General features: G+C 37.4%; 1 protein-coding gene and 1 non-coding gene across 4 annotated transcripts in view; both read left to right on the forward strand.

Moving 5' to 3' along the window:
• PLA2R1 (phospholipase A2 receptor 1) overlaps positions 1-25,524 on the forward strand; it is a 142,159-nt gene extending 116,635 nt beyond the window's left edge. For 2 of the 3 annotated variants that reach the window (XM_044934832.2, XM_006073133.4), the window contains exons 21-30: positions 6,536-6,653; positions 7,341-7,471; positions 7,801-7,945; positions 11,200-11,438; positions 13,860-14,028; positions 16,099-16,239; positions 18,043-18,159; positions 19,436-19,612; positions 23,296-23,328; positions 23,448-25,524. In XM_044934832.2, coding sequence (XP_044790767.2) covers positions 6,536-6,653; positions 7,341-7,471; positions 7,801-7,945; positions 11,200-11,438; positions 13,860-14,028; positions 16,099-16,239; positions 18,043-18,159; positions 19,436-19,612; positions 23,296-23,328; positions 23,448-23,662 — 1,485 coding nt within the window. In that variant the 3' untranslated portion in view covers positions 23,663-25,524. The remainder of the gene's footprint in view (positions 1-6,535; positions 6,654-7,340; positions 7,472-7,800; positions 7,946-11,199; positions 11,439-13,859; positions 14,029-16,098; positions 16,240-18,042; positions 18,160-19,435; positions 19,613-23,295; positions 23,329-23,447) is intronic. The other variant, XM_025276141.3, reaches the window with a different exon arrangement.
• Positions 16,370-16,505, forward strand: LOC112583105. Its single transcript, XR_003107452.1, has one exon. It is a non-coding gene; the product is annotated as a small nucleolar RNA SNORA21 (small nucleolar RNA).
• Positions 25,525-25,728: the final 204 nt, after the last annotated feature.

Here is a 25,728-nt window from a genome sequence, read left to right on the forward strand (position 1 = left end):
CCTCCCAATTCCCTATCCCCCCCAGCCCATAAAGTGAAAGAAAGTGTTAGACGCTCAGTTGTGTCTAACTCTTTGCGACGCCATGGATTGCAGCCCACCAGGCTCCTCTGTCTATGGAATTCTCCAGGCAAGAATACTGGAGTGGGTTGCCATGCCCTTTTCCAGGCGATCTTGCTGACCCAGGGATCAAACCTGGGTCTCCCACATTGCAGGCAGATTCTTTACCATCTGAGCCACCACGGAAGTCCCCTCCAGCCCATGGTAAGCTCTAATCTATTTTCCATCTGTATGAGTTTGCCTATTCTAGATAATTCAGATAAATGAACTCATACAACATTTGCCCTTTTGTGGCAGGCTTATATAACTTAGCATAATGCTTTCAAGGTTCACCTATGTTATAGCATGCATCAGAACTTCATTCCTTTTATGACTTAATATTCCATGCCACATTTTGTTTATCTATTCATTTGTTGATGGACTTCAGTTATTTCTACTTTTTAACTATTATGAATAAATCTGCTATGAACATTGGCATACACAAGGATCTACTGGAGTCCCTGTTTTCACTTCTTTGTGGTATATACCTAGGAGTAGAATTGCTACATCATATGCTAATTCTGTATTTAACTTTTTGAAGAACCAGCAAACTGTTTTTCACAATGGTTGAACCATTTTATAATCCTGCCAACAGTGTATGCTAGCAATTTTTCCACATCCTTGAAAATACTTGTTATTACCCATGTTTTGATTACTGCCAATACTGCTGCTAAGTCGCTTCAGTCGTGTCCGACTCTGTGCAACCCCAAAGACAGCTGCCCACCAGGCTTCCCTGTCCCTGGGATCCTCCGGGCAAGAACACTGGAGTGGGTTGCCATTTCCTTCTCCAATGCATGAAAGTGCAAAGTGAAAGTGAAGTCACTCAGTCGTGTCTGACTCCTAGCGACCCCATGGACTGTAGCCCACCAGGTTCCTCCGCTGTGGGATTTTCCAGTGTTTCCAGATAACACTAGTGTTTCCAGATAACACCAGTCTAGTGTTATCTCATTGTCGTTTTGATTTGCATTTGCCTCATGACTAATGATGTTGGGCATCTTCTCCTGTGCTTATTGACCATTTATATATTGTCTTTGAAAAATGTCTGTTCAACTCCTTTGCCCACTTTTTATTTGGGTTGTCTTTTCGTTATTGAGTTGTAGGAGATCTTTATATAATCTAGACAAAAAACCCTTATCAGATATATGTTTTGTAGGTATTTTCTCTCATTCTTTAGGTTGTCTTTTTACTTTATTGATAATGTCCTTTGATGTATACAAGTTTTTAATTTTAATGAAGTCCAATTTATGTAATTTTTTTTCTTTTGCTCACACTGTTAGTGTCATATCTAAGGATATGTTGTTAAATCCAAGGTCACAAATATTTACCTTATGTTTTCTTCTAAAAGCTTTATAGTTTTAGCTTTTATATTTAGGTTTTAGTCCATTTTTAATTAATTCTTACACCTGAAACTTTTTTACAACTATTAAAACAAGTATATAGTAGAGTGCTCTGAAGGAAACCACCACAAAGGAATGCCTTTCTTGCCTCAAAGTCACATTTTTGACCCAGAGAGTGGGCAGCCCCAAAGCGTGAGTAAAACTCTTCTAGCTACTAATCATAATCCCTCCTATGTATAAATAAAGAATATTTTAAGGCAAATCATAACAAGTCATATACTTGGCATTACAGAAATAATTCTTAGAAGCTTACAGTGGTAGTTATTGGCCATTGTCCTTTTCCTAAACTCTTATCTACACAGATTAGCTCTATTCCATGTTTCCTTGAGTGTAAACATGAGGAATATATACACACACAGGCAAGGTACAGTAATGGTGCCGCAGACCTAGGGCAGAAAGAGTAACTGAATGCTTCCCTTGAAAGAACAGGAAGGTGCATGAGTAAAGCACAAACACAGTCATGAGGGGAGAAGGGCTTTCTGAGGCTAACTGTGGAGCAGGATTAAAACACGCTCAGGGGCTATTTTTAATCTTTATTGATAACTAATAGCTAGATTAGTGGTTCATAGCTCTGATTAAATACTTAGAATCACCAGGTAAGCTTTCTAAAAATATCAAGGTGCAGGTGACATCCTAAAGATTCTGATTTAATTGATCTGCATGGATCCAGGCATTAGCATTTTTGGAAAGCTCCCTCGGTTATTCTAATGTGCAGCCAGATTTGCCCAGCAAAGCAACAGTTGTACAGTTGAGTCTTGGAACCATTCAGAGGATTTGATTACTAAGGATATGGTCACAGCAGGCTCCATGAGAAGTGACCTGTTACAGGATGAGGTTTCAGGGTCCCCAGGTGTGTCTTCCCACCCACAGTGCCCTCCCCTGCATATCAATGGCTAAAATCCCACCACTAGAGTCTTATTCCTTTGCCTTAACACTTTCCTTTACGTTTTTTGGGGGGGGGGAACTCTTTCTGAGGTTGCCTCATCTGTCACCTCCACTTTAGAATAAGTGGGTTTATAAGATCATTAGAAAAGCTGGAAATAGGAGAATTAATGGTTGAGAGGAGTGGAAAGCCCAGTGGGGATAGTTCTAACAAAAAAGCTATAGAAGGAAAATTGGGAGACAGCAATGACAGACATTACTCACTTCAGAGTTCTAAATAAACATCAATATGTTTCACTAAACTGCTTCTCGCTTGTCTGTTCCTAGGACTAATTCTTATTGGTTATTTCTAAGGGAAAAAAATCCTGCCTGATTGACTATTCACTATTAATAGTTTCAAAACTGAGATAGCAGAAGTCGTGGCTTTTCTCATGCCTCATACATTATTTTCTTCATGTTTGATGATGTAAAAGAGGCTTGACCAGGGATTATCCCAGGAAGAGTGAGTCACGTAAGAAATTTGGCACAGCAAAGCTATGTACAAGAGGAAGACATTGTTTGTGTGTATGTATGTATCAGATTAACTATTGTGCTTCTACTTATATGTTTTATTCAAGGACCTGGATTTAGTGGTGATGGCTGCTTTGTACCTTCTCAGTTCAGTTCAGTTCAGTTTGGTCGCTCAGCTCTTTGTGACCCCATGGACTGCAGCATGCCAGGCTTCCCTGTCCATCACCAACTCCCGGAGCTAACTCAAACTCATGTCCATAGAGTTGGTGATGCCATCCAACCATCTCATCCCCTTCTTCTCCCACCTTCAATCTTTCCCAACATCAGGGTCTTTTCCAATGAGTCGGTTCTTCGCATCAGGAGGCCAAAGTATTGGAGTTTCAGTTTCAGCATCAGTCCTTCCAATGAATATTCAAGACCATGTAGTTTTAGATTACCATCTAGTTTTAGATTAGCCAGTATTTCATTTCATGCATAGCATAGTTCTTCCTTTAAAGAAAATGCTCTCCTCTTATTCAGATTCTTAGCACTTTTTTCATTCATTCCATTTAATTGTGTTGTATATTGACAACTCACTGGTGAGGGAAAAGAAATACAGTCCCTTCTCTCTTAGAGCTTATAGGCTAGAGGGGACAAAACATTAGTAAATTAATCAGGAAAATAACTCTAATTTACAACTTTGGCATATATGATGGAGAATTAGAGAGTTCCATAGAAGTGTATAACAGGAAGACCTAACTGAAACAGTCAGAAGGACAGGAAGCATCAAAAGTAAGGGAAACAACATGTGCTCAAGACCTGTGGTGAAAAGGAATGTGATATATTGAAGAAAGTAAAAGAAGCATAGAGAACTAGAATACAGAAAGTGAGACAAAAGAAGTAGGCAAGGGTGATATTGTGTTCGAGTTCCTGGTTTTATCCTAAGAGCAGTGGGAAACCCCAAAGCATTTTAACCAAAGAGGGACATGATCAGGGAAAAGAATCATTCAGGCTGCAGTGCACAAAGCATCTGACATGGCTGAGTGACTGAGCACACGCGCATTCAGTCTGCAGTACCAAAACTAGACCCAAGAAAGGCAAGGGTGAGGAAAATAAGAGCCGTTAGGAGGATACTGCAATAGTCCAGACAAGAGGTGAGTCCCTGAGGCTAAGATCATGGTGGGGCAGTGGGAATAGGAGACGGTGAAGGACTCAGAAATGTGATGTCCAGATGGTAGTACTGAAGGGGTGATGGAGGTGACTAAAGAGTCAGAAAATCTCAGGTTTCAGACTTACATAAATGCATTATTGACTATGCTATTCAACATCAGTAAGAATGAAAAAGGACCAAATCTGGGAGAAAGATCATGAATTCCATTTTCACCTTTTGAACTGGAAATGACTTGGAGACCAAAAAAAGAGTTTTATATGCAAAACTCGTTTAGAATACAGTTAGGTATCCTTGCTGCTGCTGCTGCTAAGTCGCTTCAGTCGTATCCTTACTTCACATCAATAATCAGAGACGCATTAAACTTGATCACGTTTTGCAAAGCAGTAAGTAAATAAACAATTTAAAATTAAGGGTGTTGTACTTCATCTTAGTACTTTGCTTTAATTATTAATGACACAATTTCAAAGTGTGTTAGTAAACGTTATATTTTTAGATACAATGAAGCTGTGGTAATGGGAGGCTACACTCCCATAGTCAAGCTAGTCAAGCCTCAGTTGGCTGAAGCAAACAGGGCAGTGGTGAGGCTGGGTAGGATAGGGGAGGGTATGTGTGTGTGCTTTCTGGAGAGATTTATTGAGCTAAACGAACCAGTGAGGTTCACTGGTATTTATGAATGGTTCATTAGTGTGACTATCTGAACACAAGGTGAATTCACATTAAATGATAAGACTTCCTAATAATTAGTATGTGGCACTCTTTGGAATTTATAATTAGAGGAAAGAGGCAGAATTAAAGGAAATAGAAAGGATAGTTGTTATAAAACTAAAATCCTTTAAAGCCAGTTCCATTTCTTTGTGAAGCAAACAGGTAAAGAGGATCAGAAAAAGTGAAAATGTACTTCCTGTCTTGGTTGGCAACTCAGCTTCATGCTAGATCAGGGTTTCTGGTTTTTGTCCTAAGCACCATGGAAAATCCCTGAAGGGTTTAAAGGGCGGCATGTTCAGAACTGAGTTCTGAGAAGAATTACCTGAGCAGTATTGACATCAGGGTCTGGATAATTAATTCCTTGCTGTAGGACACTGACCAGTGCCTTATGGAATGGTTAGCAGCATCCCTGGTCTCTACTCACTAGATGTCAATAGCAACGCTCTCTACCCCCTCAACACTGTCTGAACCGTGACAACCAAAATGTTTCCAGACATTATCAAAATATAATCTAAGGAGTAAAATGGTCTTTTTGAGAACCACTGGATTAAATCTAGAATCCTCAGAATGTCACTTCACAATCATTTCAGGTCTATTGGCTTTTATCTTGTTCCATAAATATTTATTGAAGACCTTCTTAGTTGTGATGTTCAAAGAGGAGAACATTTAGTCTCTGCTTTTTAAGGAGTTTATGATGGTAGGGAAAGGATGAGGGACTGATACATTTAGATATTAAAGAAGGATGGGGTAGAATGCTCTCTCAAGTGCAGGGTGCCACATTAATCTAGAATACTCTTGTAGCTGGGATTTTCTCAGCGGCAGATCTCACGCTCAGACTCGTCACTGACCAGGGGTGGCTATGTTCGTTGATGAGAGAATAATCCACACGGAATATCTTTTGCAGAAAGTCTTTCCCTACTTCTCTGGAACTTTGCCTAAGGCTTTCTCTTCTATCTTTCTGTCTTCTCTCCTCTGATTCCAGATAGCTTGACTAACGTGGTTAAGCTTCACAGAGTTTAGTGAGGGGGTGCTTTACTTCACCTTGCCTGCTCTGCCTAGCAGTTACCATTCCATACCTCTTGTTCCATAATGAGTAACCCCTGCCATGCCACAGACGTGATTCTCTCCTGAGTAACAGGCAGCTCTCACTGCCAAACCGCACAGCCTTCTTTTTGAGTTCCACTTGACACTGTTGTGCCCCTCCCTTCTGTTTCTCCTTCCTAGGCTTCCTTGGTCCTGCTCTTGCTTTTCTTCCCTTTGGCTCATTCTTTTCTTTTCCCGCTCTTCCTCACTGACTTTTGGACCACATGGCTGACTCCAAGTATTTAGGGACTTTAAATACCTGATGTGGTCTGAGTCCCCAGGATTCTTCTCTCACTTAAAAGTTTGACAGTGTATTTGTAAATAAAATCAAATGAACATATTAACTGCCACCAAAAGAAATTTTTTTAGATGAAATCCTCCCCTGTAAACTCTTCAGTGAGGCCGGCGTCTTTTTAGAAGGAATGCTATTTTTCACTGAGCAGAAGACATTGTTCTGACATCCTGCATGACAAAACACATCACTGTCTCTGAGGCCGCCTGATGCAAATGCACAAAAGGCCTGACTCACCCTGAAAGCTGGTCCTTTGGTTTCACTTCCACACCTTTGGAGTAGCTGGAAAAAAAAAAAAGAGTCACTTCTGTCCAAGAAAATCATTAAGAACCTTCAAAGCTGATCCTCGGTGTGTTTAGGAAACTTTTAATTCACTTAGAAAAATATGGAAATGAATGTTTTTTGGGGACATTTTTATAGTGCCTTTTGCTGAAAATCCCTGAAGGCCCAAGTGACTGGAAGAACTGGACATCTGCTCAAGATTTTTGTGTTGAAGAAGGGGGGACACTGGTTGCCATTGAAAATGAGGTGGAACAAGGTAGCGTACTCAATGTTCAATCAGGCAAAAATCGCCATTTTTACTGAAGTGTCTATTAAAACATTTCTCTGAAATACTAACCTTTCCAAATCAACATTTTAAGTATTATGTTGCTGGTGACACTAACTTCTCAGTGTGACCTGTAAGGTTTATGTCATGATATCTGTAAAAGTTAGTACACTCCATTGCTTAGAAACTGCTGATTTTTCAGAGCTTTTTGTCTCACCAGGAGTAATGGAAATAATAAAGACATACTTATGATCAGTATTTCAAAATAGCTAAAATAATCTGAGGTAAAGTCTATTATAATTGCATGGTATAATTTTTTAGATCCTTTTAGATCCCTACATACTTTTATTTGCTATTTAGGCAATAATTGTATACTTTAGTTTAAGCATAAGCAATTAGCCCTCCTTTGCTTAGGAAGACATTGAATGAACATTGAAAATTGTTTTGTTAATGATATGATGAAATTCCAGGTTTAGCCAGCTAATTTCTGTCAATTTAAGCTGAATAAAAATGAAAGAGACTGTATTACTTTAATAAGGACAAAGTAAAGAATTCCTACAATTGATTAGTAATTAAGTTTTGCTGCCATTTAAATAAAATCATAGCTATAAACAGAATGTGATGATTAGACACATGGTTTATGTGTATTAAACTTGCTAATGTATTCTCATTTTTCAGCTTTCATTACCATGAATCTTTTTGGCCATACGACTAATGTGTGGATAGGGTTACAAGATGATGATTATGAAAAATGGCTAAATGGAAGGCCTGTGTCATATTCTAATTGGTCTCCATTTGATACAATAAATGTAAGTTTTAGGAATTATTTTTTATCAGTCACTTTAGCAAGAGATCCTATTTGAGACTTGTTTACTGAAGTTTAATTTTTATTAGTTTGTTAATATATTTTTAATAATGTAATTTCATATAATCTTCATGCATTCCATAGATGTAATTACTTGTCACAATAATTATTTATTTGTTTTGTGGGTTACAAAGTGATTTGTGAACAGATTTATTAAATGCAAATAAAGGAATAATAGTGTTTGAATTTTTAAAACTATGTTCTTAATAAAAATGTCAGTGTTATAATAATGTTATATGTTACCATTTTTTTAAACATGTATTTTTTTTGAAGATTCCAAATCACAACACCACTGAAGTTCAAAAACGCATTCCTCTCTGTGGCTTGCTGTCAAATAATCCTAATTTTCATTTCACTGGAAAATGGTATTTTGAAGACTGTAGAGAAGGTTATGGGTTTGTTTGTGAAAAAATGCAGGGTAAGAAATATTTGCTTTTTTATTCCTTTCATTTCCATGGCCTACTCTTCTCTTCCAGATTTGTTTACACATTGTATAAATGATAGTTTCATAGCTAATAGTGCCAGCACTTATTCTTTGAACTTTACACACATATGGTGACTTAATCTCTACTACCTCAGGGCTGCACCCGCTAGTGGGGTTCTAAGGACTCCAGAGACCACCTGAGTGATGACCAAGTTTATGCATTCATTTTGGTCATTTTAAAAGGTTTTACTGCTTGCTGTAGGATTGTGTCTGTTCAGGTTATTAAAAAGACATTGAAAAATTATTGCAAAAGAGTCAAGGAAATAAGCCAACTCAATACGTAATTCCTTTTTAGGAATCCTAAAATGGTATCTTTGGCTAAACATGGCATACAGCACTTTTCTAGATCTGATTATCAGAACGCCCAATGACTTCCGGTATGAAATACCAGAGCTATAGTGCTACAAGTAGCCAGTGGGGACAGTGAACTAAGTGACCTTGAGTAATAAAAATAACAATTAACAAGAGCTCACATCTCTTGCTTTTACCCAGTCCCAGGCTTCCCTAGAAGGCCATTGTCTGTGTCTAGAGCTGTGTGGAATTCTAGGCAGCCGAGGATATACATGCTTACTTGGAATATGAATTATACCTCTTAGTGTTACATACATGTGAACTCTTTGATGCTACTAAGTATCAACCATCCTCATAAAAGCAGTTTCAGGAAAACCCTATTTCCTAGTTCACAGTTATCACTTAAGAATAGTAGTGGTTAGGAACTGAAAGAAGATATCAGATCAGTTATAGGAAGAGTATTATGAGAAGAGCAGAGCCTTGTAGGAATAAAATAATATCAGTACATCATTACTTGCACACGTATGATGCCCCTGGAACTGTGCCTTCGTTTTATAAGTATTATGCCATAAAATCCTCACAACAATTCTATGAAGTAGGTAAAAGGCTCCCCATTTTACAGATGAGGACCTTGAGGCTTAGGAAAAATAAGGAACATATTCAAGGTCTCTTGGTTAAATACAATGATTCTCTTCTATTCTAAGAATAGAATTGTTATATTTATTGTAGGAATAGAATCATTGTAACAATCAACATTAACAATAATGTTGATCTTTTTAGTACTCTCTGAACCACTTTCTCTCTTTGATATTTCTGGAACTAAGAATATATATGATTTTTTGGAGACAGCATAGAGCAGTAGTGGTGGAGTTCAAATACCACCTGGGTTCCTACCCCATCTCTGTAAATAAACTGTCAGTAAAGTTTGTCATCTTCTCCAAATCTTCATTTCTGCATCTGTAAAATGGAATAATAATTATCTAATGGACTTTACATATATACAATGTTTAGCAAGTTCCAGCATATGTTTAACAAACAGTTATTGTTTTCCTTATTACTATTTTTATTATATTACTATTCAACTACATTAAGTTCTTGTGGTCTACAAATTCTGGCTATCCAAATTCTGGTTCCTCTTCTTTATTTGTCATATGAATATGTGTTTGCCTCGGGTTTAGAACCCAAAGAGTTTGATTTGCTCAAAAGAATAAAGATACCTAAATGAAAAGAGAGACAAGGGCTAAATCAAGACCCCCAATTTTGAATTTGGTTTCCAGTGGACCTATCTTTCTCAGGGAAGCAGGTGGCATATTGTAATGTTCAAAATCACTTATGTTTTGAAATGATGAAATCAATAACATAGCGAGAAATTCATATATGTGAAAATACAGGTGCATGACTTAGTGGGGAGAGTCAATTAAAATGGCATTAAGTCACACATACAAAGAATTTCAGTAACTTTAGTTTTAATAACTTATTAAATAGCTACTTTGGTGTTATATTGGTTTTGTATAAATAACATTTAGACTTGGTATATCAGCTGGTAAACAGACTTCTACAAAGAAAAAGAGATGATGAAAGTGTTGTCCATCAAAATTTAGTTGGTAAAAAAAAATTTTAGTTGGTGAATAGATTTGTTTCACTTTGGTTTTACAACGGTTTTACAATACATATTACTGCTACATTGAGGTAACAGTTTCGGGAAAAGTCAAATCCCCACTCTGCCCTTTTTATCTGGGAGAGTATGACAAGAATAGGAGAGGAGAGCAAGAAGTAGCATTTACTGAGTCCCTGCTGAGTTCCACATCCTATAGTAAGTGCTCTACATAAACATCTCCTCGAATTTTACCCTCATACTTCTAACAAAGGCTTTAGTAATCTCTCCCAGACCAGAAATTTGAAGTTTAGAGAGACTGACTAATTTGGCCAAGGTCTCTAAGCCATTTAGGGTCAGGTCTGCGATTGAGTCCCAGGTCTTTGGGTCTATCTACATCTCCCCGTGCTCCTTTTCACCCCAAATGTGATAAAACCAGTATACAGAGAGAAGTCCCAGCTACTTTAGATCAGACAGTTCAGAAATACCCTGTCTTTGTGTTCTAGAATTCCTAAATTTAGCCTGAATATAGTACAGAACAAAATGGCAAATGTGTGTATCAAAGAGGAAACATCTTTGTATAACACACGAGCTTGGTTTTCACTTGATCACAGCCACTCATGAACACGAAGAACCAAGTATCATGTGTGGGAAAACCTAGTCTTTTCATTTATAAATCTTGACTCTGACAGGGGGTGATGTATTAATAATAATGGTTTATAAGAACTGTAATGTATTTCTAAACATTTATTAACTTATTTTTAACTTCTCTTTAGAAATTATATTAATATTAAACAGGATAGCAACTAACAGTCTCAAAAGTTTAATAGTGTTATATTTGAGAATATGCATTTGTAAGTTATGTCTGCAAGCAGTATTTGACTACATTATATTTGTTAATATTCTCTTAGTAAATATTAAGCTCTGCCAGCAACAGAACTTAATATATGTATAAGGCTGAGTGTACCTACTAGAATTAAACCTGCCTAACAAGGTCACTATCAGTTTCACCAAAAAGTGGTCAGTTTGACAAGGGACTATCAAAAACAGGAAATCTAGAAATGATTCAGTATATGTTTATATATGTTTAAAAACCCATTCATTAAATTTTCTAAGTGTTTTTGTCCTTTAGAGTCACCTATACTTACAGATACTGTCTTCATTGTGAAGTAGTCAATTCTGGGAAGAAAAACTCTGATGTTAACAATAGTATGAATCATTGTACTGGGATCCATGCTAAGCTTTGCCTCCCCTATTCTCATCCAGATGCTATAAATAATTTTTGTTTCTGTTCTTGTTCTAGATGCTTCTGGACACAGTATAAATACATCTGATATGTATCCAATCCCTAATACCTTAGAATATGGAAACAGAACTTACAAAATAATTAATGCAAATATGACTTGGTATACAGCACTAAAAACCTGCCTGATGCATGGAGCAGAACTGGCCAGCATTACAGACCAGTACCACCAGTCTTTCCTCACTGTTATCCTTAACCGGGTGGGATACGCCCACTGGATTGGACTGTTCACTGAAGATGTAGGTTTCCTAAAATCCCTTGTATGATTCTTGCATAATTAAGTTTCACATCTACCTCTTTAGTGAGATAGCCACTGACATTACCACAGGAAAACAGAGTCACGAAATAACAGTAAATGTAACATTTAAGTAACTGGATTATACAATAACTATTGACCAACCCTATGAACAATGGAGAAGTAAATGGCAACCCATTCCATTATTTTTGCCTGGAGAATTCCATGGACAGAGCAGCCTGGCAGGCTATAGTCCATGGGGCACAAAGTGTCGGACATGACTGAGCATCTAATACTACGAGCATACAATAACTATTGACCAACCTTATGAGCAGCATATGACTACAAAATAAAGGTGTCCCTTTTCAGAGTAAATAACTACTTGCCTAATTTCTGGAAATTAATACCCTTCAAAGGTTCTCTGAAGATGTCTGAGAAATTTCAGGATACCACCTCATATGTACACTAGAATACATCCTGAACTCAAACACCTGAAGTCGGGTAATTTGCTGCATTTAAAGAATCCCCAAGAAAAATGAATCATGCCTCCTGCCTAAAAATTTGGTCATTAATTAATTCAGTACTCCTTGTAATTTAACATGTATGTTATTTTTCCCCTCCAGTGATATGGTTTGGAAAATAATATTTTTTAAATGAAAGTGGTTACTCAAATAATAAAAAGTAAACCTATTCAATCCTGACCTCTAGTTCCACTCCTCAAAGTCAATCACTGTAAACAGTTTCTTGTGTGTCATTTACAAATTTTATGTGTATGCATATACATGTAATGGATTAAAAGGTATACTCTTTTTTAAATATAAGTGAGCTCGTACTATATATTTACTGTCCTTAACCTTGCCTTTTTGTTAATATAGTTTGTACAGCTTTCTGTGTCAACTCATAAAAGTCTAATACAGTCTTTGAGACAGCAGCATATACTGATATGCCACAACTTATTGAACCGTTCTCCTGTGAATGGACTTTTGGGTTCTTCCCAGTTCTCCCAGTTCCAAACAGGGCACAATAAATATCCTTGTACAAGTAGGATAAATCCCCAGAAATGAAGTTGCTAAGTACACTTTAAATTTTAACATGCAATGGTGCCAAATTGCCCTCCAAAAGTTTGTGACAATTTACATGTTAACAACAGTATATGATAACACCTAGTTTTTTCACATCCTTGTCAACACTGGGTATGTCAAAATTTTAATCCTTGCCAGATAGCTGAAAGGATGGTATTTCATGGCTGTTTGTTGTATTTATTGTTGTTATTGTTGTTGTTTTCCTTATTGTATTTTTCTATTAGAGAATGTTTCAACTTTCTGTAGGCAATTTTGCTTTACAGTCTCTGGATTCTTTTATCATACATGGAAATTCCGATGTTAAGAGCATAAACTATTTAGCCAAGTTTTCTTTGGCACTTTTATGTTTTCAACTACATGTGTGAACTTTTGTTGCTGTTGTTGTTTAGCTGCTAAGTCATATCTGACTCTTTTGCAACCCCATGGACTATGGCCCGCCAGGCTCCTCTGTCCATGGGATTTCCCATATAAGAATACCATAGTGGGTTGTCATTTCCTTCTCCAGGGATCTTCCTGACCCAGGGACTGAACCTGTGGCTCAATCTTAAATTTATTTTGGTGGAAAGAACAAGATGGGCTTCCCTGGTGGCTCAGTGATAAACAATTCACCTGCCAATTCAAGAGACGCGTGTTTGATTCCTGGGTTGGGAAGATCCCCTGAAGAAGGAAATGGCAACCCACTTCAGTATTCTTGCCTGGGAAATCTTATGGACAGGGGAGCCTGGCGGGCTACAGTCCATGGGGTCACAAAAGAGTTGGACACCACTTAGCGACTAAACAACAATAAAAAACAAGATATAGAACAGCTTCACTCTGACTGCTTACTGGGAAATTTGATGGACAGGAACCAAGGATTCCCAAAAACTAAAAAAGATACTGCTTGTGTCAGAGAGTCCTTTTTGTCAGGCCATACTCACAAGCTGTCCTGCTGCTGCTGCTGCTAAGTCGCTTCAGTCATGTCCGACTCTGTGCGACCCCATAGACGGCAGCCCACCAGGCTCCCCTGTCCCTGGGATTCTCCAGGCAAGAACACCGGAGTGGGTTGCCATTTCCTTCTCCAATGCATGAAAGTGAAAAGTGAAAGGGAAGTCGCTCAGTCGTGTCCGACCCTCAGCGACCCCATGGACTGCAGCCTACCAGGCTCCTCCGTCCATGGGATTTTCCAGGCAGGAGTACTGGAGTGGGGTGCCATTGCCTTCTCCGACAAGCTGTCCTAGGCTTCCTAAAATATGTCTAGAAGTGGAAATAAAAATCCATGTGTGAATTGAGGGCTGCTCAGACAGCACTGGCTGATGCCACCAGCATTCACAGCAAGGAAATGATGGTTCAATTTCTCTCCACAGAATGGTCTTAGTTTTGACTGGTCAGATGGCACCAAATCCTCCTTCACTTTTTGGAAAGACGATGAATCATCCTTCCTTGGTGACTGTGTTTTTGCTGACACCAGTGGACGCTGGAGTAGCAAAGCCTGCGAGTCGTATCTGCAAGGAGCCATTTGTCAAGTGCCCACTGGTAGGTTCTATTCAACTCAAGAAATATGTGCTGTGAACCTGTACTATGCAAGGCACTGTGCTAAGCAGCAGCTTTGAGGGAAAGTAGAAAGAATTATTTGCCTTCAAGAAGGATTTGGTCTGGTAGGTGATATACAGACAAAAAACTGTTACAGGAGGCAGGGCTACTAAATGATATAAGAACCATAGCAAGCGTTGTGGGGGTTAGCAAGAAAGTGGACACATTAGATCCATTTGGGGGAAAGTAAAAAGGTTTCTTAAAGGACATGACTGTGGAGATTGGTCTTGATGAATGGGTGGAATCAGGAAACTCTGGGAAATGGAGAGGCACTCTGAGCAGAAAGGCTTGGGCACACATGGAAGGAAGAAAGGATTGGACATGTATAAGTAAAGCTGGTGTTGGGATTTTCCTGCATGGCAGGTTTATGGTGAGAGAAGTAGGAAATCAAGCTAGAACCATAGGTTAGGAGCTGGTGTGGAGGATCTTGAATACCTGGAGGATCTTGAATACTGAAGATTTGTTTAAGTCCAAGACTAATAAGATGCTAGAACCATCATCATCATAGTAATAATATTTATATTTATATGTACTCTTGCCTGGAAAATCCCATGGACGGAGGGGCCTGGTGGGCTCCAGTCCATGGGGTCGCTAAGAGTCGGATACGACTGAGCAACTTCACTTTCACTTTTCACCTTCACGCATTGGAGAAGGAAATGGCGACCCACTCCTGTGTTCTTACCTGAAGAATCCCAGGGACGGGGGAGCCTGGCGGGCTGCCGTCTATGGGATCGCACAGAGTCGGACACGACTGAAGTGACTTAGCAGCAGCAGCAGCATATATAAAACATGGTAATAATGACAATAAATCTCATTACACTTAAAGGTCACCTCATCCAACCAGGTGAACTTTAAAAATTAAACTTAAACTCAGAGCATTAAATAGCTTCCTGAAGATCTCATAGATGTCTAACAGCTCCTTCTTGGAGTAGAAGCCGAGTTTCCTTGATCTCTGATGTCATATCTACCCCATTAAATCAGGGCCCTTTTCTTTTGATTGCTTTGGTACATAAAAAGAGAGTTCCTTAACACTAACTGGTTTCTTTTTAAATCTCTCATTTAAGTAAGTGTGCATGTATTTACTTACACTTGGGATACTGTAAGTCAAATAGTACACATATTACATGACTTCAGATCAAAACAATTCAGGACAAAAATGAAAATGATAGTCACATATATTGGGAAAGCCAATTCCCCTTCTAAAACACTGTAAAATTATCCTTCTTTTCTCAATAACACTGCATTTATTGAGTGCTTAAGTTGTTAGACACTAGCTCACCTAAACTGCTTAAGTTGTCAGAAAGATGTTATTGTTAACTCTCTTTTATGTGTGTGGCAGTGTGGGGAAGGTAGTAACATACCCACAGCCACACACCTAGGATCTCAGAGTGAATGTGTCTGACTCTCATGCTTGCCCTCTGAAGCAAAGTCCATCCCAAATTCCACTTAGTTATATGTGGTGTTACGTTATGTCATGTTATATCATGATATGATATGTTATGATATGACATGTTACTTTGTTATGATGTTATATTATGATGTGTTATGCTGTGCTATGTTATGATACTTTACTGAATGATTTATTTTCTCTCATAAGTTAACTAGCAGGAGGATTTACTAAATCTTCACCACTGAATGGAATACATTTTGTTCATTTGAAGTGCCTTTTGTCAACTTCATTCAGCTGCTAGTATTTCTATGAATCTCATTCCCCAGTTTTTCCAATCTTTTTTCCAACACTAATTGTAAATATGAAAGATAGCACCCAAACTAAGCCTATGAAGCTATGCATTAATATACCCTATTATGTATAGGTAAAGATTATTTCTGCCAGACATGCTATAAGCCATTTCAGTTTTGTGATCATTTACATTAAACCCACTCTTTCAGAGTATTATCATGAAAATCTCATTACATATATTTATCTTGGTCTTTCGTAGAGTGTAATACAATGTTTATCTCAACAAATGAACCCAGTTACCACCCTGAAATCATAACTGATTTTGTTCGTAGAAACAAGACTGTCTGGACACCTAGAGTTGTGCTCAGAAACATCAATTCCCTGGATAAAATTCAAAAGTAATTGCTACAGTTTTTCTACAGTCCTAGAGAGTACAAGTTTTGAGGCTGCTCATGAATTTTGCAAAAAGAAAGGTAATTCTTTTGTGGTGGTAAAATGCTTTCAATGTGTTCCTTCTTGACATTTCAGTAAACAATGTCATTTCTTCATTTGTCTGATAATTCAGTGACTTTAGGAGCAAAAGAAAAATAATTGAAAAAGTACCCTCTTTTAAAAGCACTCAATGGGCCTTTTGCTAATGACCCGCTGAGCCGTCAAGAAAGGGCAGAGTGAAAACACTGCTTTTGGGTGAAGTGGCAGCACGTTGTGTTGTTTTGCTTCAATCGGTGGTGTGACAAGGTGGGAAAAAAATTGAAAAAGTAAATATTATTGAATTTACAGCTAGTATGTTCAATGTCCAGAATACAATGAAAAACCCAAGGTGATGTCTCAGGATACTGCACATTCCCAAGAAAGTGTTCCCTTTGAATGTATCTGAATATGAATCTTAACTGTTCTCCCAAATTAACATTCTATGCTTTAAGTACCAGTTTGCATCTTTTTTTTAATTTAAATTTATTTTAATTGGAGGCTAATTAATTTACAATATTGTATTGGTTTTGCCATACGTCAACATGAATCCGCCACAGGTATACACGTGTTCCCCATCCTGAACCCCCCTCCCACCTCCTTCCCCATACCATCCCTCTGGGTCATCCCAGTGCACCAGCCCCAAGCATCCTGTATCCTGCATCGAACCTGGACTGGGGATTCATTTCTTATATGATATTATACATGTTTCAATGCTATTCTCCCAAATCATCCCACCCTCTCCCTCTCCCACAGAGTCCAAAAGACTGTTCTATACATCTGTGTCTCTTTTGCTGTCTCGCACACGGGGTTATCGTTACCATCTTTCTAAATGCCATATATATGCATTAGTATACTGTATTGGTGTTTTTCTTTCTGGCTTACTTCACTCTGTAGAATAGGCTCCAGTTTCATCCACCTCATTAGAACTGATTCAAATGTATTCTTTTTAATGGCTGAGTAATACTCCATTGTGTATATGTACCACTGCTTTCTCATCCATTCGTCTGCTGATGGACATCTATCTAGGTTGCTTCCATGTCCTGGCTATTATAAACAGTGCTGCGATGAACATGGGGGTACACATGTCTCTTTCAATTCTGGTTTCCTCTGTGTGTATGCTCAGCAGTGGGATTGCTGGGTCATAAGGCAGTTCTATTTCCAGTTTTTTAAGGAATCTCCACACTGTTCTCCATAGTGGCTGTACTAATTTGCATTCCCACCAACAGTGTAAGAGGGTTCCCTTTTCTCCACACCCTCTCCAGCATTTATTGCTTGTAGACTTTTGGATCACAGCCATTCTGGCTGGCGTGAAATGGTACCTCATAGTGGTTTTGATTTGCATTTCTCTGATAATGAGTGATGTTGAGCATCTTTTCATGTGTATGTTAGCCATCTGTATGTCTTCTTTGGAGAAATGTCTATTTAGTTCCAGTTTGCATCTTTTAATGTGTCATATTACCTTTAAAATTTTAATCAAAAATTACTTATTTACAATAGAAATTTTCACTTTTCAAAACCTGAGCTTTTCTTTAATTGAAGTATAGTTGATTTACAATGTGTTAGTTTCTGGTATACAGCGCTTTTCTCTCTTTTGCTTTAGGAGTCTGACCGAAAAAAATATTGCTATGATTTATGTCAGAAAATCTTTAAAACATTTTGAGTTTACTTTTGTGTATGGTGTGTGAGGGAGTGCTCTAACTTATTGATTTATATGTGTCAAAGCCTGAGCTTTATGAATTATTATTTTAATTATATTTACATACATACACAAATACTTATCCATTTGCTATTTGTCTCTTTTATAGGCTCTAATCTTTTAACAATCAAAGATGAAGCTGAAAACTCTTTTCTTCTAGAAGAGCTTTTAGCTTTCCGTTCTTCAGTCCAGATGATTTGGCTGAATGCTCAGTTTGATGGTGACAGTAAGTAACTTGGGTAGAAAAGAGGAGAGGGCATAAATAAATACAGAGTGGTCAAGACTGATGCGAATGACATCCGCAAACCAGAAGGCTCTCCCTGGGTACATTTGCTGTGAAAAAATATCACAAATCCTAAAGCCATTTCTTCCAAAGACAACATTGCTAACTCTTTTTTATACCCTCTTATTCTCTGAAATAATCCCAGAAAACCAAAAATGAAAACAAACAACAAGTTTATTTTATACTTAATCTCACATTATGAAGATGTTTGACTGGAACTTTGTGTTGCAGACTTAGTCATAAGACATCAAAGTCATATTTACTTTAAAATATCCTGGGTTCCAAAATGTCATATAAGAGCACAATAGAGTTATGGAAACGTCCCAGTGATAAATAGTGCTAATAGAATTGTTATTTGGTACTCATAAAAGCCAGAGTTTGTAATTAGATGAGAGTATGATTTTTTTTCTTTATGTTATTGATGGTTATTGAAAGTATTTGTATCAGAAGAAAGGGGACATATGTATACCTGTGGCTGATTCACGTTGATATATGACAGAAACAAACACAACATTGTAAAGCAATTATCCTCCAATTAAAAATAAATAAATTAAACAAAGAAAGTACTTGTAAAGAAAATGACTTTAAACTGGAATGGAGAACTTGTCACAGGGGTATACCAAGGTGGAGGATGGGTCCACACTGGCAAGGAAAAGTGTTTCAATCACAGATATTGCTTAAAACTTCTAGACCAGGGTGATAATAAACAAGCTGACAAACGTATGCTTAGTTATACTGCTTGTTTTAAATCCTTTTCATACAAGGTGCCTCCTTATCACTTACACACAGATGGATTCTACCAGCATCTTCACCCTTTGGTACACCACTGGCTTGCTTTTTTAAAGAAGCTCACTGTACATTCTTTTAAAAAGTGAGCTCTTTTGTAATGATACAGACGTTAGGATTTCAAATGATTTCTTTAAGTTGGTTATAATGATAAAGAACTTTTAAAATTCAAACTGTTATATTAAGAAACATGATATCTCAAATGAACTACATTAGAAGCTCATATCTAGCATAAAGCGAGTTGTTCACAAGACAGCTTTACTAACACCTACCTCTTGATGATGAGTTCATGATTGCACCTACTGAACTGAATGCATCAGATAAGGAGAGTCGCATTAAATTTAGGGGCTGCTTTCTATGGTTTATTCAACACTTAGTATGTTTGATAACCATGCACATAATTCATAATAAGTTAGCATTTTTTTTTCCACAGATGAAACCATAAAGTGGTTTGATGGAACTCCCACAGATCAATCAAACTGGGGTATTCGGAAGCCAGAGGTGGACCACTTCAAACCCCATCTGTGTGTTGCCCTGAGGATTCCTGAAGGAGTGTGGCAATTATCCTCATGTCAAGACAAAAAGGGATTTATATGTAAAATGGAAGCAGGTGGGTAAAGTTCAAAGGTAAATACTCATTTGATTCCACCCTGACTAAAGCTGACCCACCTCTTTACACTTAAAACTTCTAAAATTCAGGTATTTAGAGAGTATTCAAATAGATTCTGACATTATTGTCTTGTTTTACATCAAATAATTTACAGAACATACCAGCTTTCTCTCATATGCAGAAAAAAATCATTATAAATCAACTCAAAGACTATGACTTTCTTGTGTCATCTGGCTGTTATATTAATGGGCAAAAAAACAGTTTTACCTCAAGCAAATAGAGCTGGAAATGCAAACAAGCAACTCTCATTCTGGCAACTGCAACTCAGAATTTTAAAGTATCATTTTTGGTCACAGGAAATATAATTCAGGTCTAGGTATCCTTACTGTGGATAAGTAGATGTGTTTTTCTACTGCAAGGCATAGTATATTATAAATCATATTTTAACTTCATCTTGAGCTATATACTCAGTTTGTGGTGATGAAAATTTAGAAATATAAGCTAGAAAATTCTAGTCAATTGCAAATGATAGAGATTTCTAAGACAGTAAGCATCATTAACAGTGGAAGATGTTTATAATAATCACAACAGTTTCTAAATGCCAGTATTATAAAGAAGGGGGGATTGATGTGGCCTGGGCTCCTGAAGAAGACTTTAGAGAAGGGATGAGGCTTTGTAATAGTAAAAGATAAAGAGAATAGAGGAGGGAAAGAATACTGGACAAACGTTTCAGTAAGACTAAAGACAGAAATAAAGAATGAACTTAAGGCTAGCCCACATTAGATGGTGATGGGAGTAAAAGCATATTTCTGTAGGCTCCATCCACAGGGAGTGCTGGGTTAAAGAGCTGAACATCATGGTGAAGGACACAGGGAACCCCTAAGTGCTCTGTAGATACCTACAGTGCATGTAAGGGAGACAGTTGTAATTTGAGCACTAGAACTAGAACGAAAATGGAGGGAGGAAATGGGAAAAGAGAATCATCAGTCTTTAGTGACTGATTAGATACTGACAATGAAAAAGCAAAAACTGGTAGGTGTAGGAACCAAAGTTTGAGGTTCCAAAAGTGTGGGTATCAGCTCTGTGTGGAAAACATGGCTAACCTAATAAACAGCGTGCCTAAGCAACCACTAGCATTCAGCTATCAAGAACAAATTAGAAACACCTCATGTCTGTTCAAATCTTTAAGGTTTCCTGTACTACACAGGACACCTCTTTCATCCTTCACGACAAGTTTTCAAGGCAGTGAAACAGATACAACATTCCCATGTTACAGATGAGAAAAGTACTTGTCCAAACTGAGGCCACAGGGAGGACTACACTCCAAATTTCCTGACTCCATGTGTCCCTTCTACACCTGCCCACTGCCTCCATCCTGAGAATGAATACCCATTCATCAGTCTTTCTTTGAAAAGTATCCTTACACATACACAATACTACGTTTTCAATAATATTATGTAAAATCATACAGTATTGTTTTTAGAGGCCCTTTTTATTTTTTTTTATTTTATTTTTAAACTTTACAATATTGTATTAGTTTTGCCAAATATCGAAATGAATCCGCCACAGGTATACCTGTGTTCCCCATCCTGAACCCTCTTCCCTCCTCCCTCCCCATACCCTCCCTCTGGGTCATCCCAGTGCACCAGCCCCAAGCATCCAGTATCGTGCATTGAACCTGGACTGGCGAATTGCAAAATCAAGGTTATATATATATATATGCTGCTAAGTCGCTTCAGTCGTGTCCGACTCTGTGTGACCCCATAGACGGCAGCCTACCAGGCTCCTCCGCCCATGGGATTTTCCAGGCAAGAATACTGGAGTGGGTTGTCATTTCCTTCTCCAATGCATGAAAGTGAAAAGTGAAAGTGAAGTTGCTCAGTCATGTCCGACTCTTCACGACCCCATGGACTGCAGCCTACCAGGCTCCTCTGCCCATGGGATTTTCCAGGCAAGAATACTGGAGTGGGTTGTCATTTCCTTCTCCAATGCATGAAAGTGAAAAGTGAAAGTGAAGTTGCTCAGTCGTGTCCGACTCTTCACGACCCCATGGACTGCAGCCTACCAGGCTCCTCCGCCCATGGGATTTTCCAGGCAAGAATACTGGAGTGGGTTGTCATTTCCTTCTCCAATGCATGAAAGTGAAAAGTGAAAGTGAAGTTGCTCAGTCGTGTCCGACTCTTCACGACCCCATGGACTGCAGCCTACCAGGCTCCTCTGCCCATGGGATTTTCCAGGCAAGAGTACTGGAGTGGGGTGCCATTGCCTTCTCCGATATATATATATATATATATATATATATATATATATATACACACACACACACACTATGCTATGCTAAGTCCCTTCAGTCGTGTCTGACTCTGTGCGACCCCAGAGACGGAAGCCCACCAGGCTCCCCCATCCCTGGGATTCTCCAGGCAAGAACACTGGAGTGGGTTGCCATTTCTTTCTCCAATGCATGAAAGTGAAAAGTGAAAGTGAAGTCGTTCAGTCGTGTCCGACTTTTAGCGACCCCATGGATTGCAGCCTACCAGGCTCCTCCGTCCATGGGATTTTCCAGGCAAGAGTACTGGAGTGGGGTGCCATTGCCTTCTCCAATATATATATATATTTATATAACAAAAACACATTTATATATATATAAATTATATTTATATATAAATATATATATTAACAAAAACACATTTATATATATATAAATTATATGTATAAATATATATATTAACAAAAACACATTTATATATATATAAACACATTTATATATATTTATATAAATGTGTTTTTGTTAATATTTATATATATATATATATATAAATGTGTTTTTGTTACTGGTAACAATGTTGACATTTCTTCATGGGTCTTAAGTAGTGCACCAAGTAGTCCTCCATTGACAAGTCCTTTACTTCTCTTTCTCTGGGTCATTCCCTGTATATTTCTCTGGATCTTTGCCTAGATCAAAAATAGCAGAGTTCAAATTCTGATATAGAGTCTACTTGGAAAAGATATATTCTTTCAGTAGAAGATCCTCAAACAGGAACCCTCAAACTTTTTGAATGGAAGAGCTATTACTCATTTCCCAAGATTGTTGAGACATGAGAAGGTACTCATTTTTTAAATCTGCAAAAAGCCAGGGAGGTTATCATTACTGGACCAACTCCACATCAGATCCCAACAAAACTGAGTTTCTTGTAGGCAGGACTATATTTTACTCATATTTTTATTGCAGCACAGTGTTGAGACTGGATGAGGATTCTTTTTTTTTTTTTTAATTTTATTTTATTTTTAAACTTTACATAACTGTATTAGTTTTGCCAAATATCAAAATGAATCCGCCACAGGTATACATGTGTTCCCCATCCTGTTCTTCAGCTTAAAAAAAGGCAGTGTATGTCTTTGTGAGCACTAATATTGATTAAATAAATCAGGGGTCAGCAAATTTTTCTTGTAAAGGATTAAATAGTAAATATTTCAGGATATAGGAGCCATATGGTCTCTGTCACACTTCAACTGTAGCAAAAAAGCAGCCAAAGACAGAAACATGGCTGAGTTCTAATAAAACATTATTTATAAAAACACGTGCTCAGATTTGATCCATGGGCCATCATTTTCTGACGTAATGATATAACTTTGCTGAATTAAAAGGAAAATTTCATTTCAATATCTTTGTTATTTGATTTTAGATATTCACACAGTAAAGAAGCATCCAGGAAAAGGTAGGTTTGGAACAGTAGAGAACATTTTGATTTTTCATAGAAATAAAATAGAAAGTAACTATGTGACAGTGCCTATCTGACTTCCGTCTTTGAAGTCTTCTGTTTCCATCTCCTTGCAGGACCGAGTCACAGCATCATGCCTCTTACAGTTGTGCTGACCCTGCTAGTAATTCTGGCAGTTTCCACGCTTTCCTTCTGCATGTACAAGCACAGTCACATTATCTTCGGGAGACTTTCTCAGTTTAGAAATCCTTACTATCCTTCAGCCAACTTTAGTACAGTACATTTAGAAGAAAATATTCTCATTTCTGATCTTGAGAAGAATGACCAATAATAACGAAGTGAGAGAACATCACGGCGGTGAGAATGAGCAAAGAAGAGTCTTTCCCTTCACAGACCAGATGCCACTATAATGTCAACTGTGTCACCATCTTCGTTATTCTTAAAATGATGACTGGTTTTGAATTGTAACCAAATCAGATAGGTGTTCATTTATTTATTTCCTCAAACTGTGATCTATTCTTAAAAGGGGGAAATTTTACAGTGCTTGTTATTCAGAAAACAAGAACTATTAAAAGAAACTCCCAAATGAGACCCCTCAAACCAACATGAATAATGGTTTTTGCATTAATATGCTTTTACCAAAAATTCTGGGGAATTTTTAAACTAATTTGATATCTATTCAGATGTTTACTAATACCCATTCCATGAAAAGAGAGCGGGGTGGGAAGCAGAACAAATTTTAAAGTCCTACACTCATAGAAGAGAGGAAAGAGAAAAGGCTTCTGAGAGGATTCTTGTTTGGTTTTTATTCAATCAGTTTAACAGCAGGGTTTGCAAAACACTAATATCTCAGCTTAATACTCACAGGTTCTGGACTCTATACTAATATTTAGGCTGACATTCATTTTTATTAGTTCTGTCTTCTCAAACTAAAGGAAAAGAAAAATAACCTTTCTTTAAATAGTAAAGATCTTTTAGCAGTACCCTTTCAAAAGCAACCATGCAATGTGACCTAAAATCATCAATTACTAAATGATAACAAACTTAGTTTTAAAAAAAACCTTATAGATAAGCTCAAAGGAATATATTGAGATCTTAATACTGTTAAAATTTATGAGCTTCATTTAAGACTAAAGATATAAAGTGTATACCACTCCTAACAACCAAAAGATATAAAATGTAACTTGAATTTAAAGGCAAAAAGTTAAAGATCTGAATTACAGTTTCATTAGAATTAGACTACAGAATGTGATGAGAAGTACTAAAAAATTACTCTCCAGAGTAATCTAGATAACCTTTGCTATATAGAGTTTATTTAGTAAATTATGGTTTGGGGGAACCATCTCCATTTGCATTGGACTAGTTAGTCTGGGTAGTAAAAAATAAAAGCATGATACTAATCCATAAATTAAAAATCACAGACATGGTCTTCCTTCATTCATTTTTTATAAACAAAAAAGACTTCATAATCAATATTCAAAACTTTACTCATTACATAAATGTTTATCAAGTTCCTGTTAAGAACCAAGAGCCATTTTAGAAACTGGAGGTACTGGGGTTAGCACTTAGTTTCTAATAAAGGAAAACCAACAGTAAAGCAGTCAAGAAACGTATAAGAATAAAATAGCAGGTGGGTATGAAGACTAAGTAAGGGCCTACAATAGAGAGAAACTGGGAGAGTCTCCCTAGCGTGTGCATTTTCATTATTACAACCAGCTTCCTCAAAACTGGTGGCAGTCACAGGATGAAGCTTAGAGAAAGTAGGAATAAGCCCCTACGTGGAAAACTATCATCATCAGAAACACAATTTGAAAAATGTGTCCTAAGAATGAAGTCTTTGTGGCCTGAAACAGTTAATACAGAGTCTAAAAGCAGCTGTTTGCTACTGCTGTGTCATTACACACTGAGACAATCTACTTCATAATTTTGTTTGTTCAGGGACTATTTTTTATTTTAAGATATTACATTATGTGGCAGTTGTATGTTTATGACTCAAAAGAAGAACTGGCCTGGACTAACCAGATGTTTAGCCCAATTTAATAATCTGTCAGGTGAAATTAAAGTTCTGTTCTTGTCAGTTGTCTTGCTAAAAAGTGCTAATCAATTATCCTTCCAGTCAAGGTATATTGAAGTGAATAGTCAGTCACACATAAAAATTTGACAAAGTATGTCATTAGTAAAGTGATTTTTCAGGAAAAAAAACTGTACTGTGCGTCAGTGCTCTGTACTTTGATATTTAGTATTAAACCACATCCCCATGGACAGGTCACACGCTACTTACCATTAATGAAAGTACAGAAATAAGAAGTACTGAGATATTCTGCTTTATTCATATACGTGCACTTTAAAAAAACTTTCTTCCACGACTATTTTTAATCTGAGCTAGACTTCATAGCT

This window comes from Bubalus bubalis, chromosome 2, assembly GCF_019923935.1.
Source record: "Bubalus bubalis isolate 160015118507 breed Murrah chromosome 2, NDDB_SH_1, whole genome shotgun sequence".
In the NCBI taxonomy this organism is placed as follows: domain Eukaryota; kingdom Metazoa; phylum Chordata; class Mammalia; order Artiodactyla; family Bovidae; genus Bubalus; species Bubalus bubalis.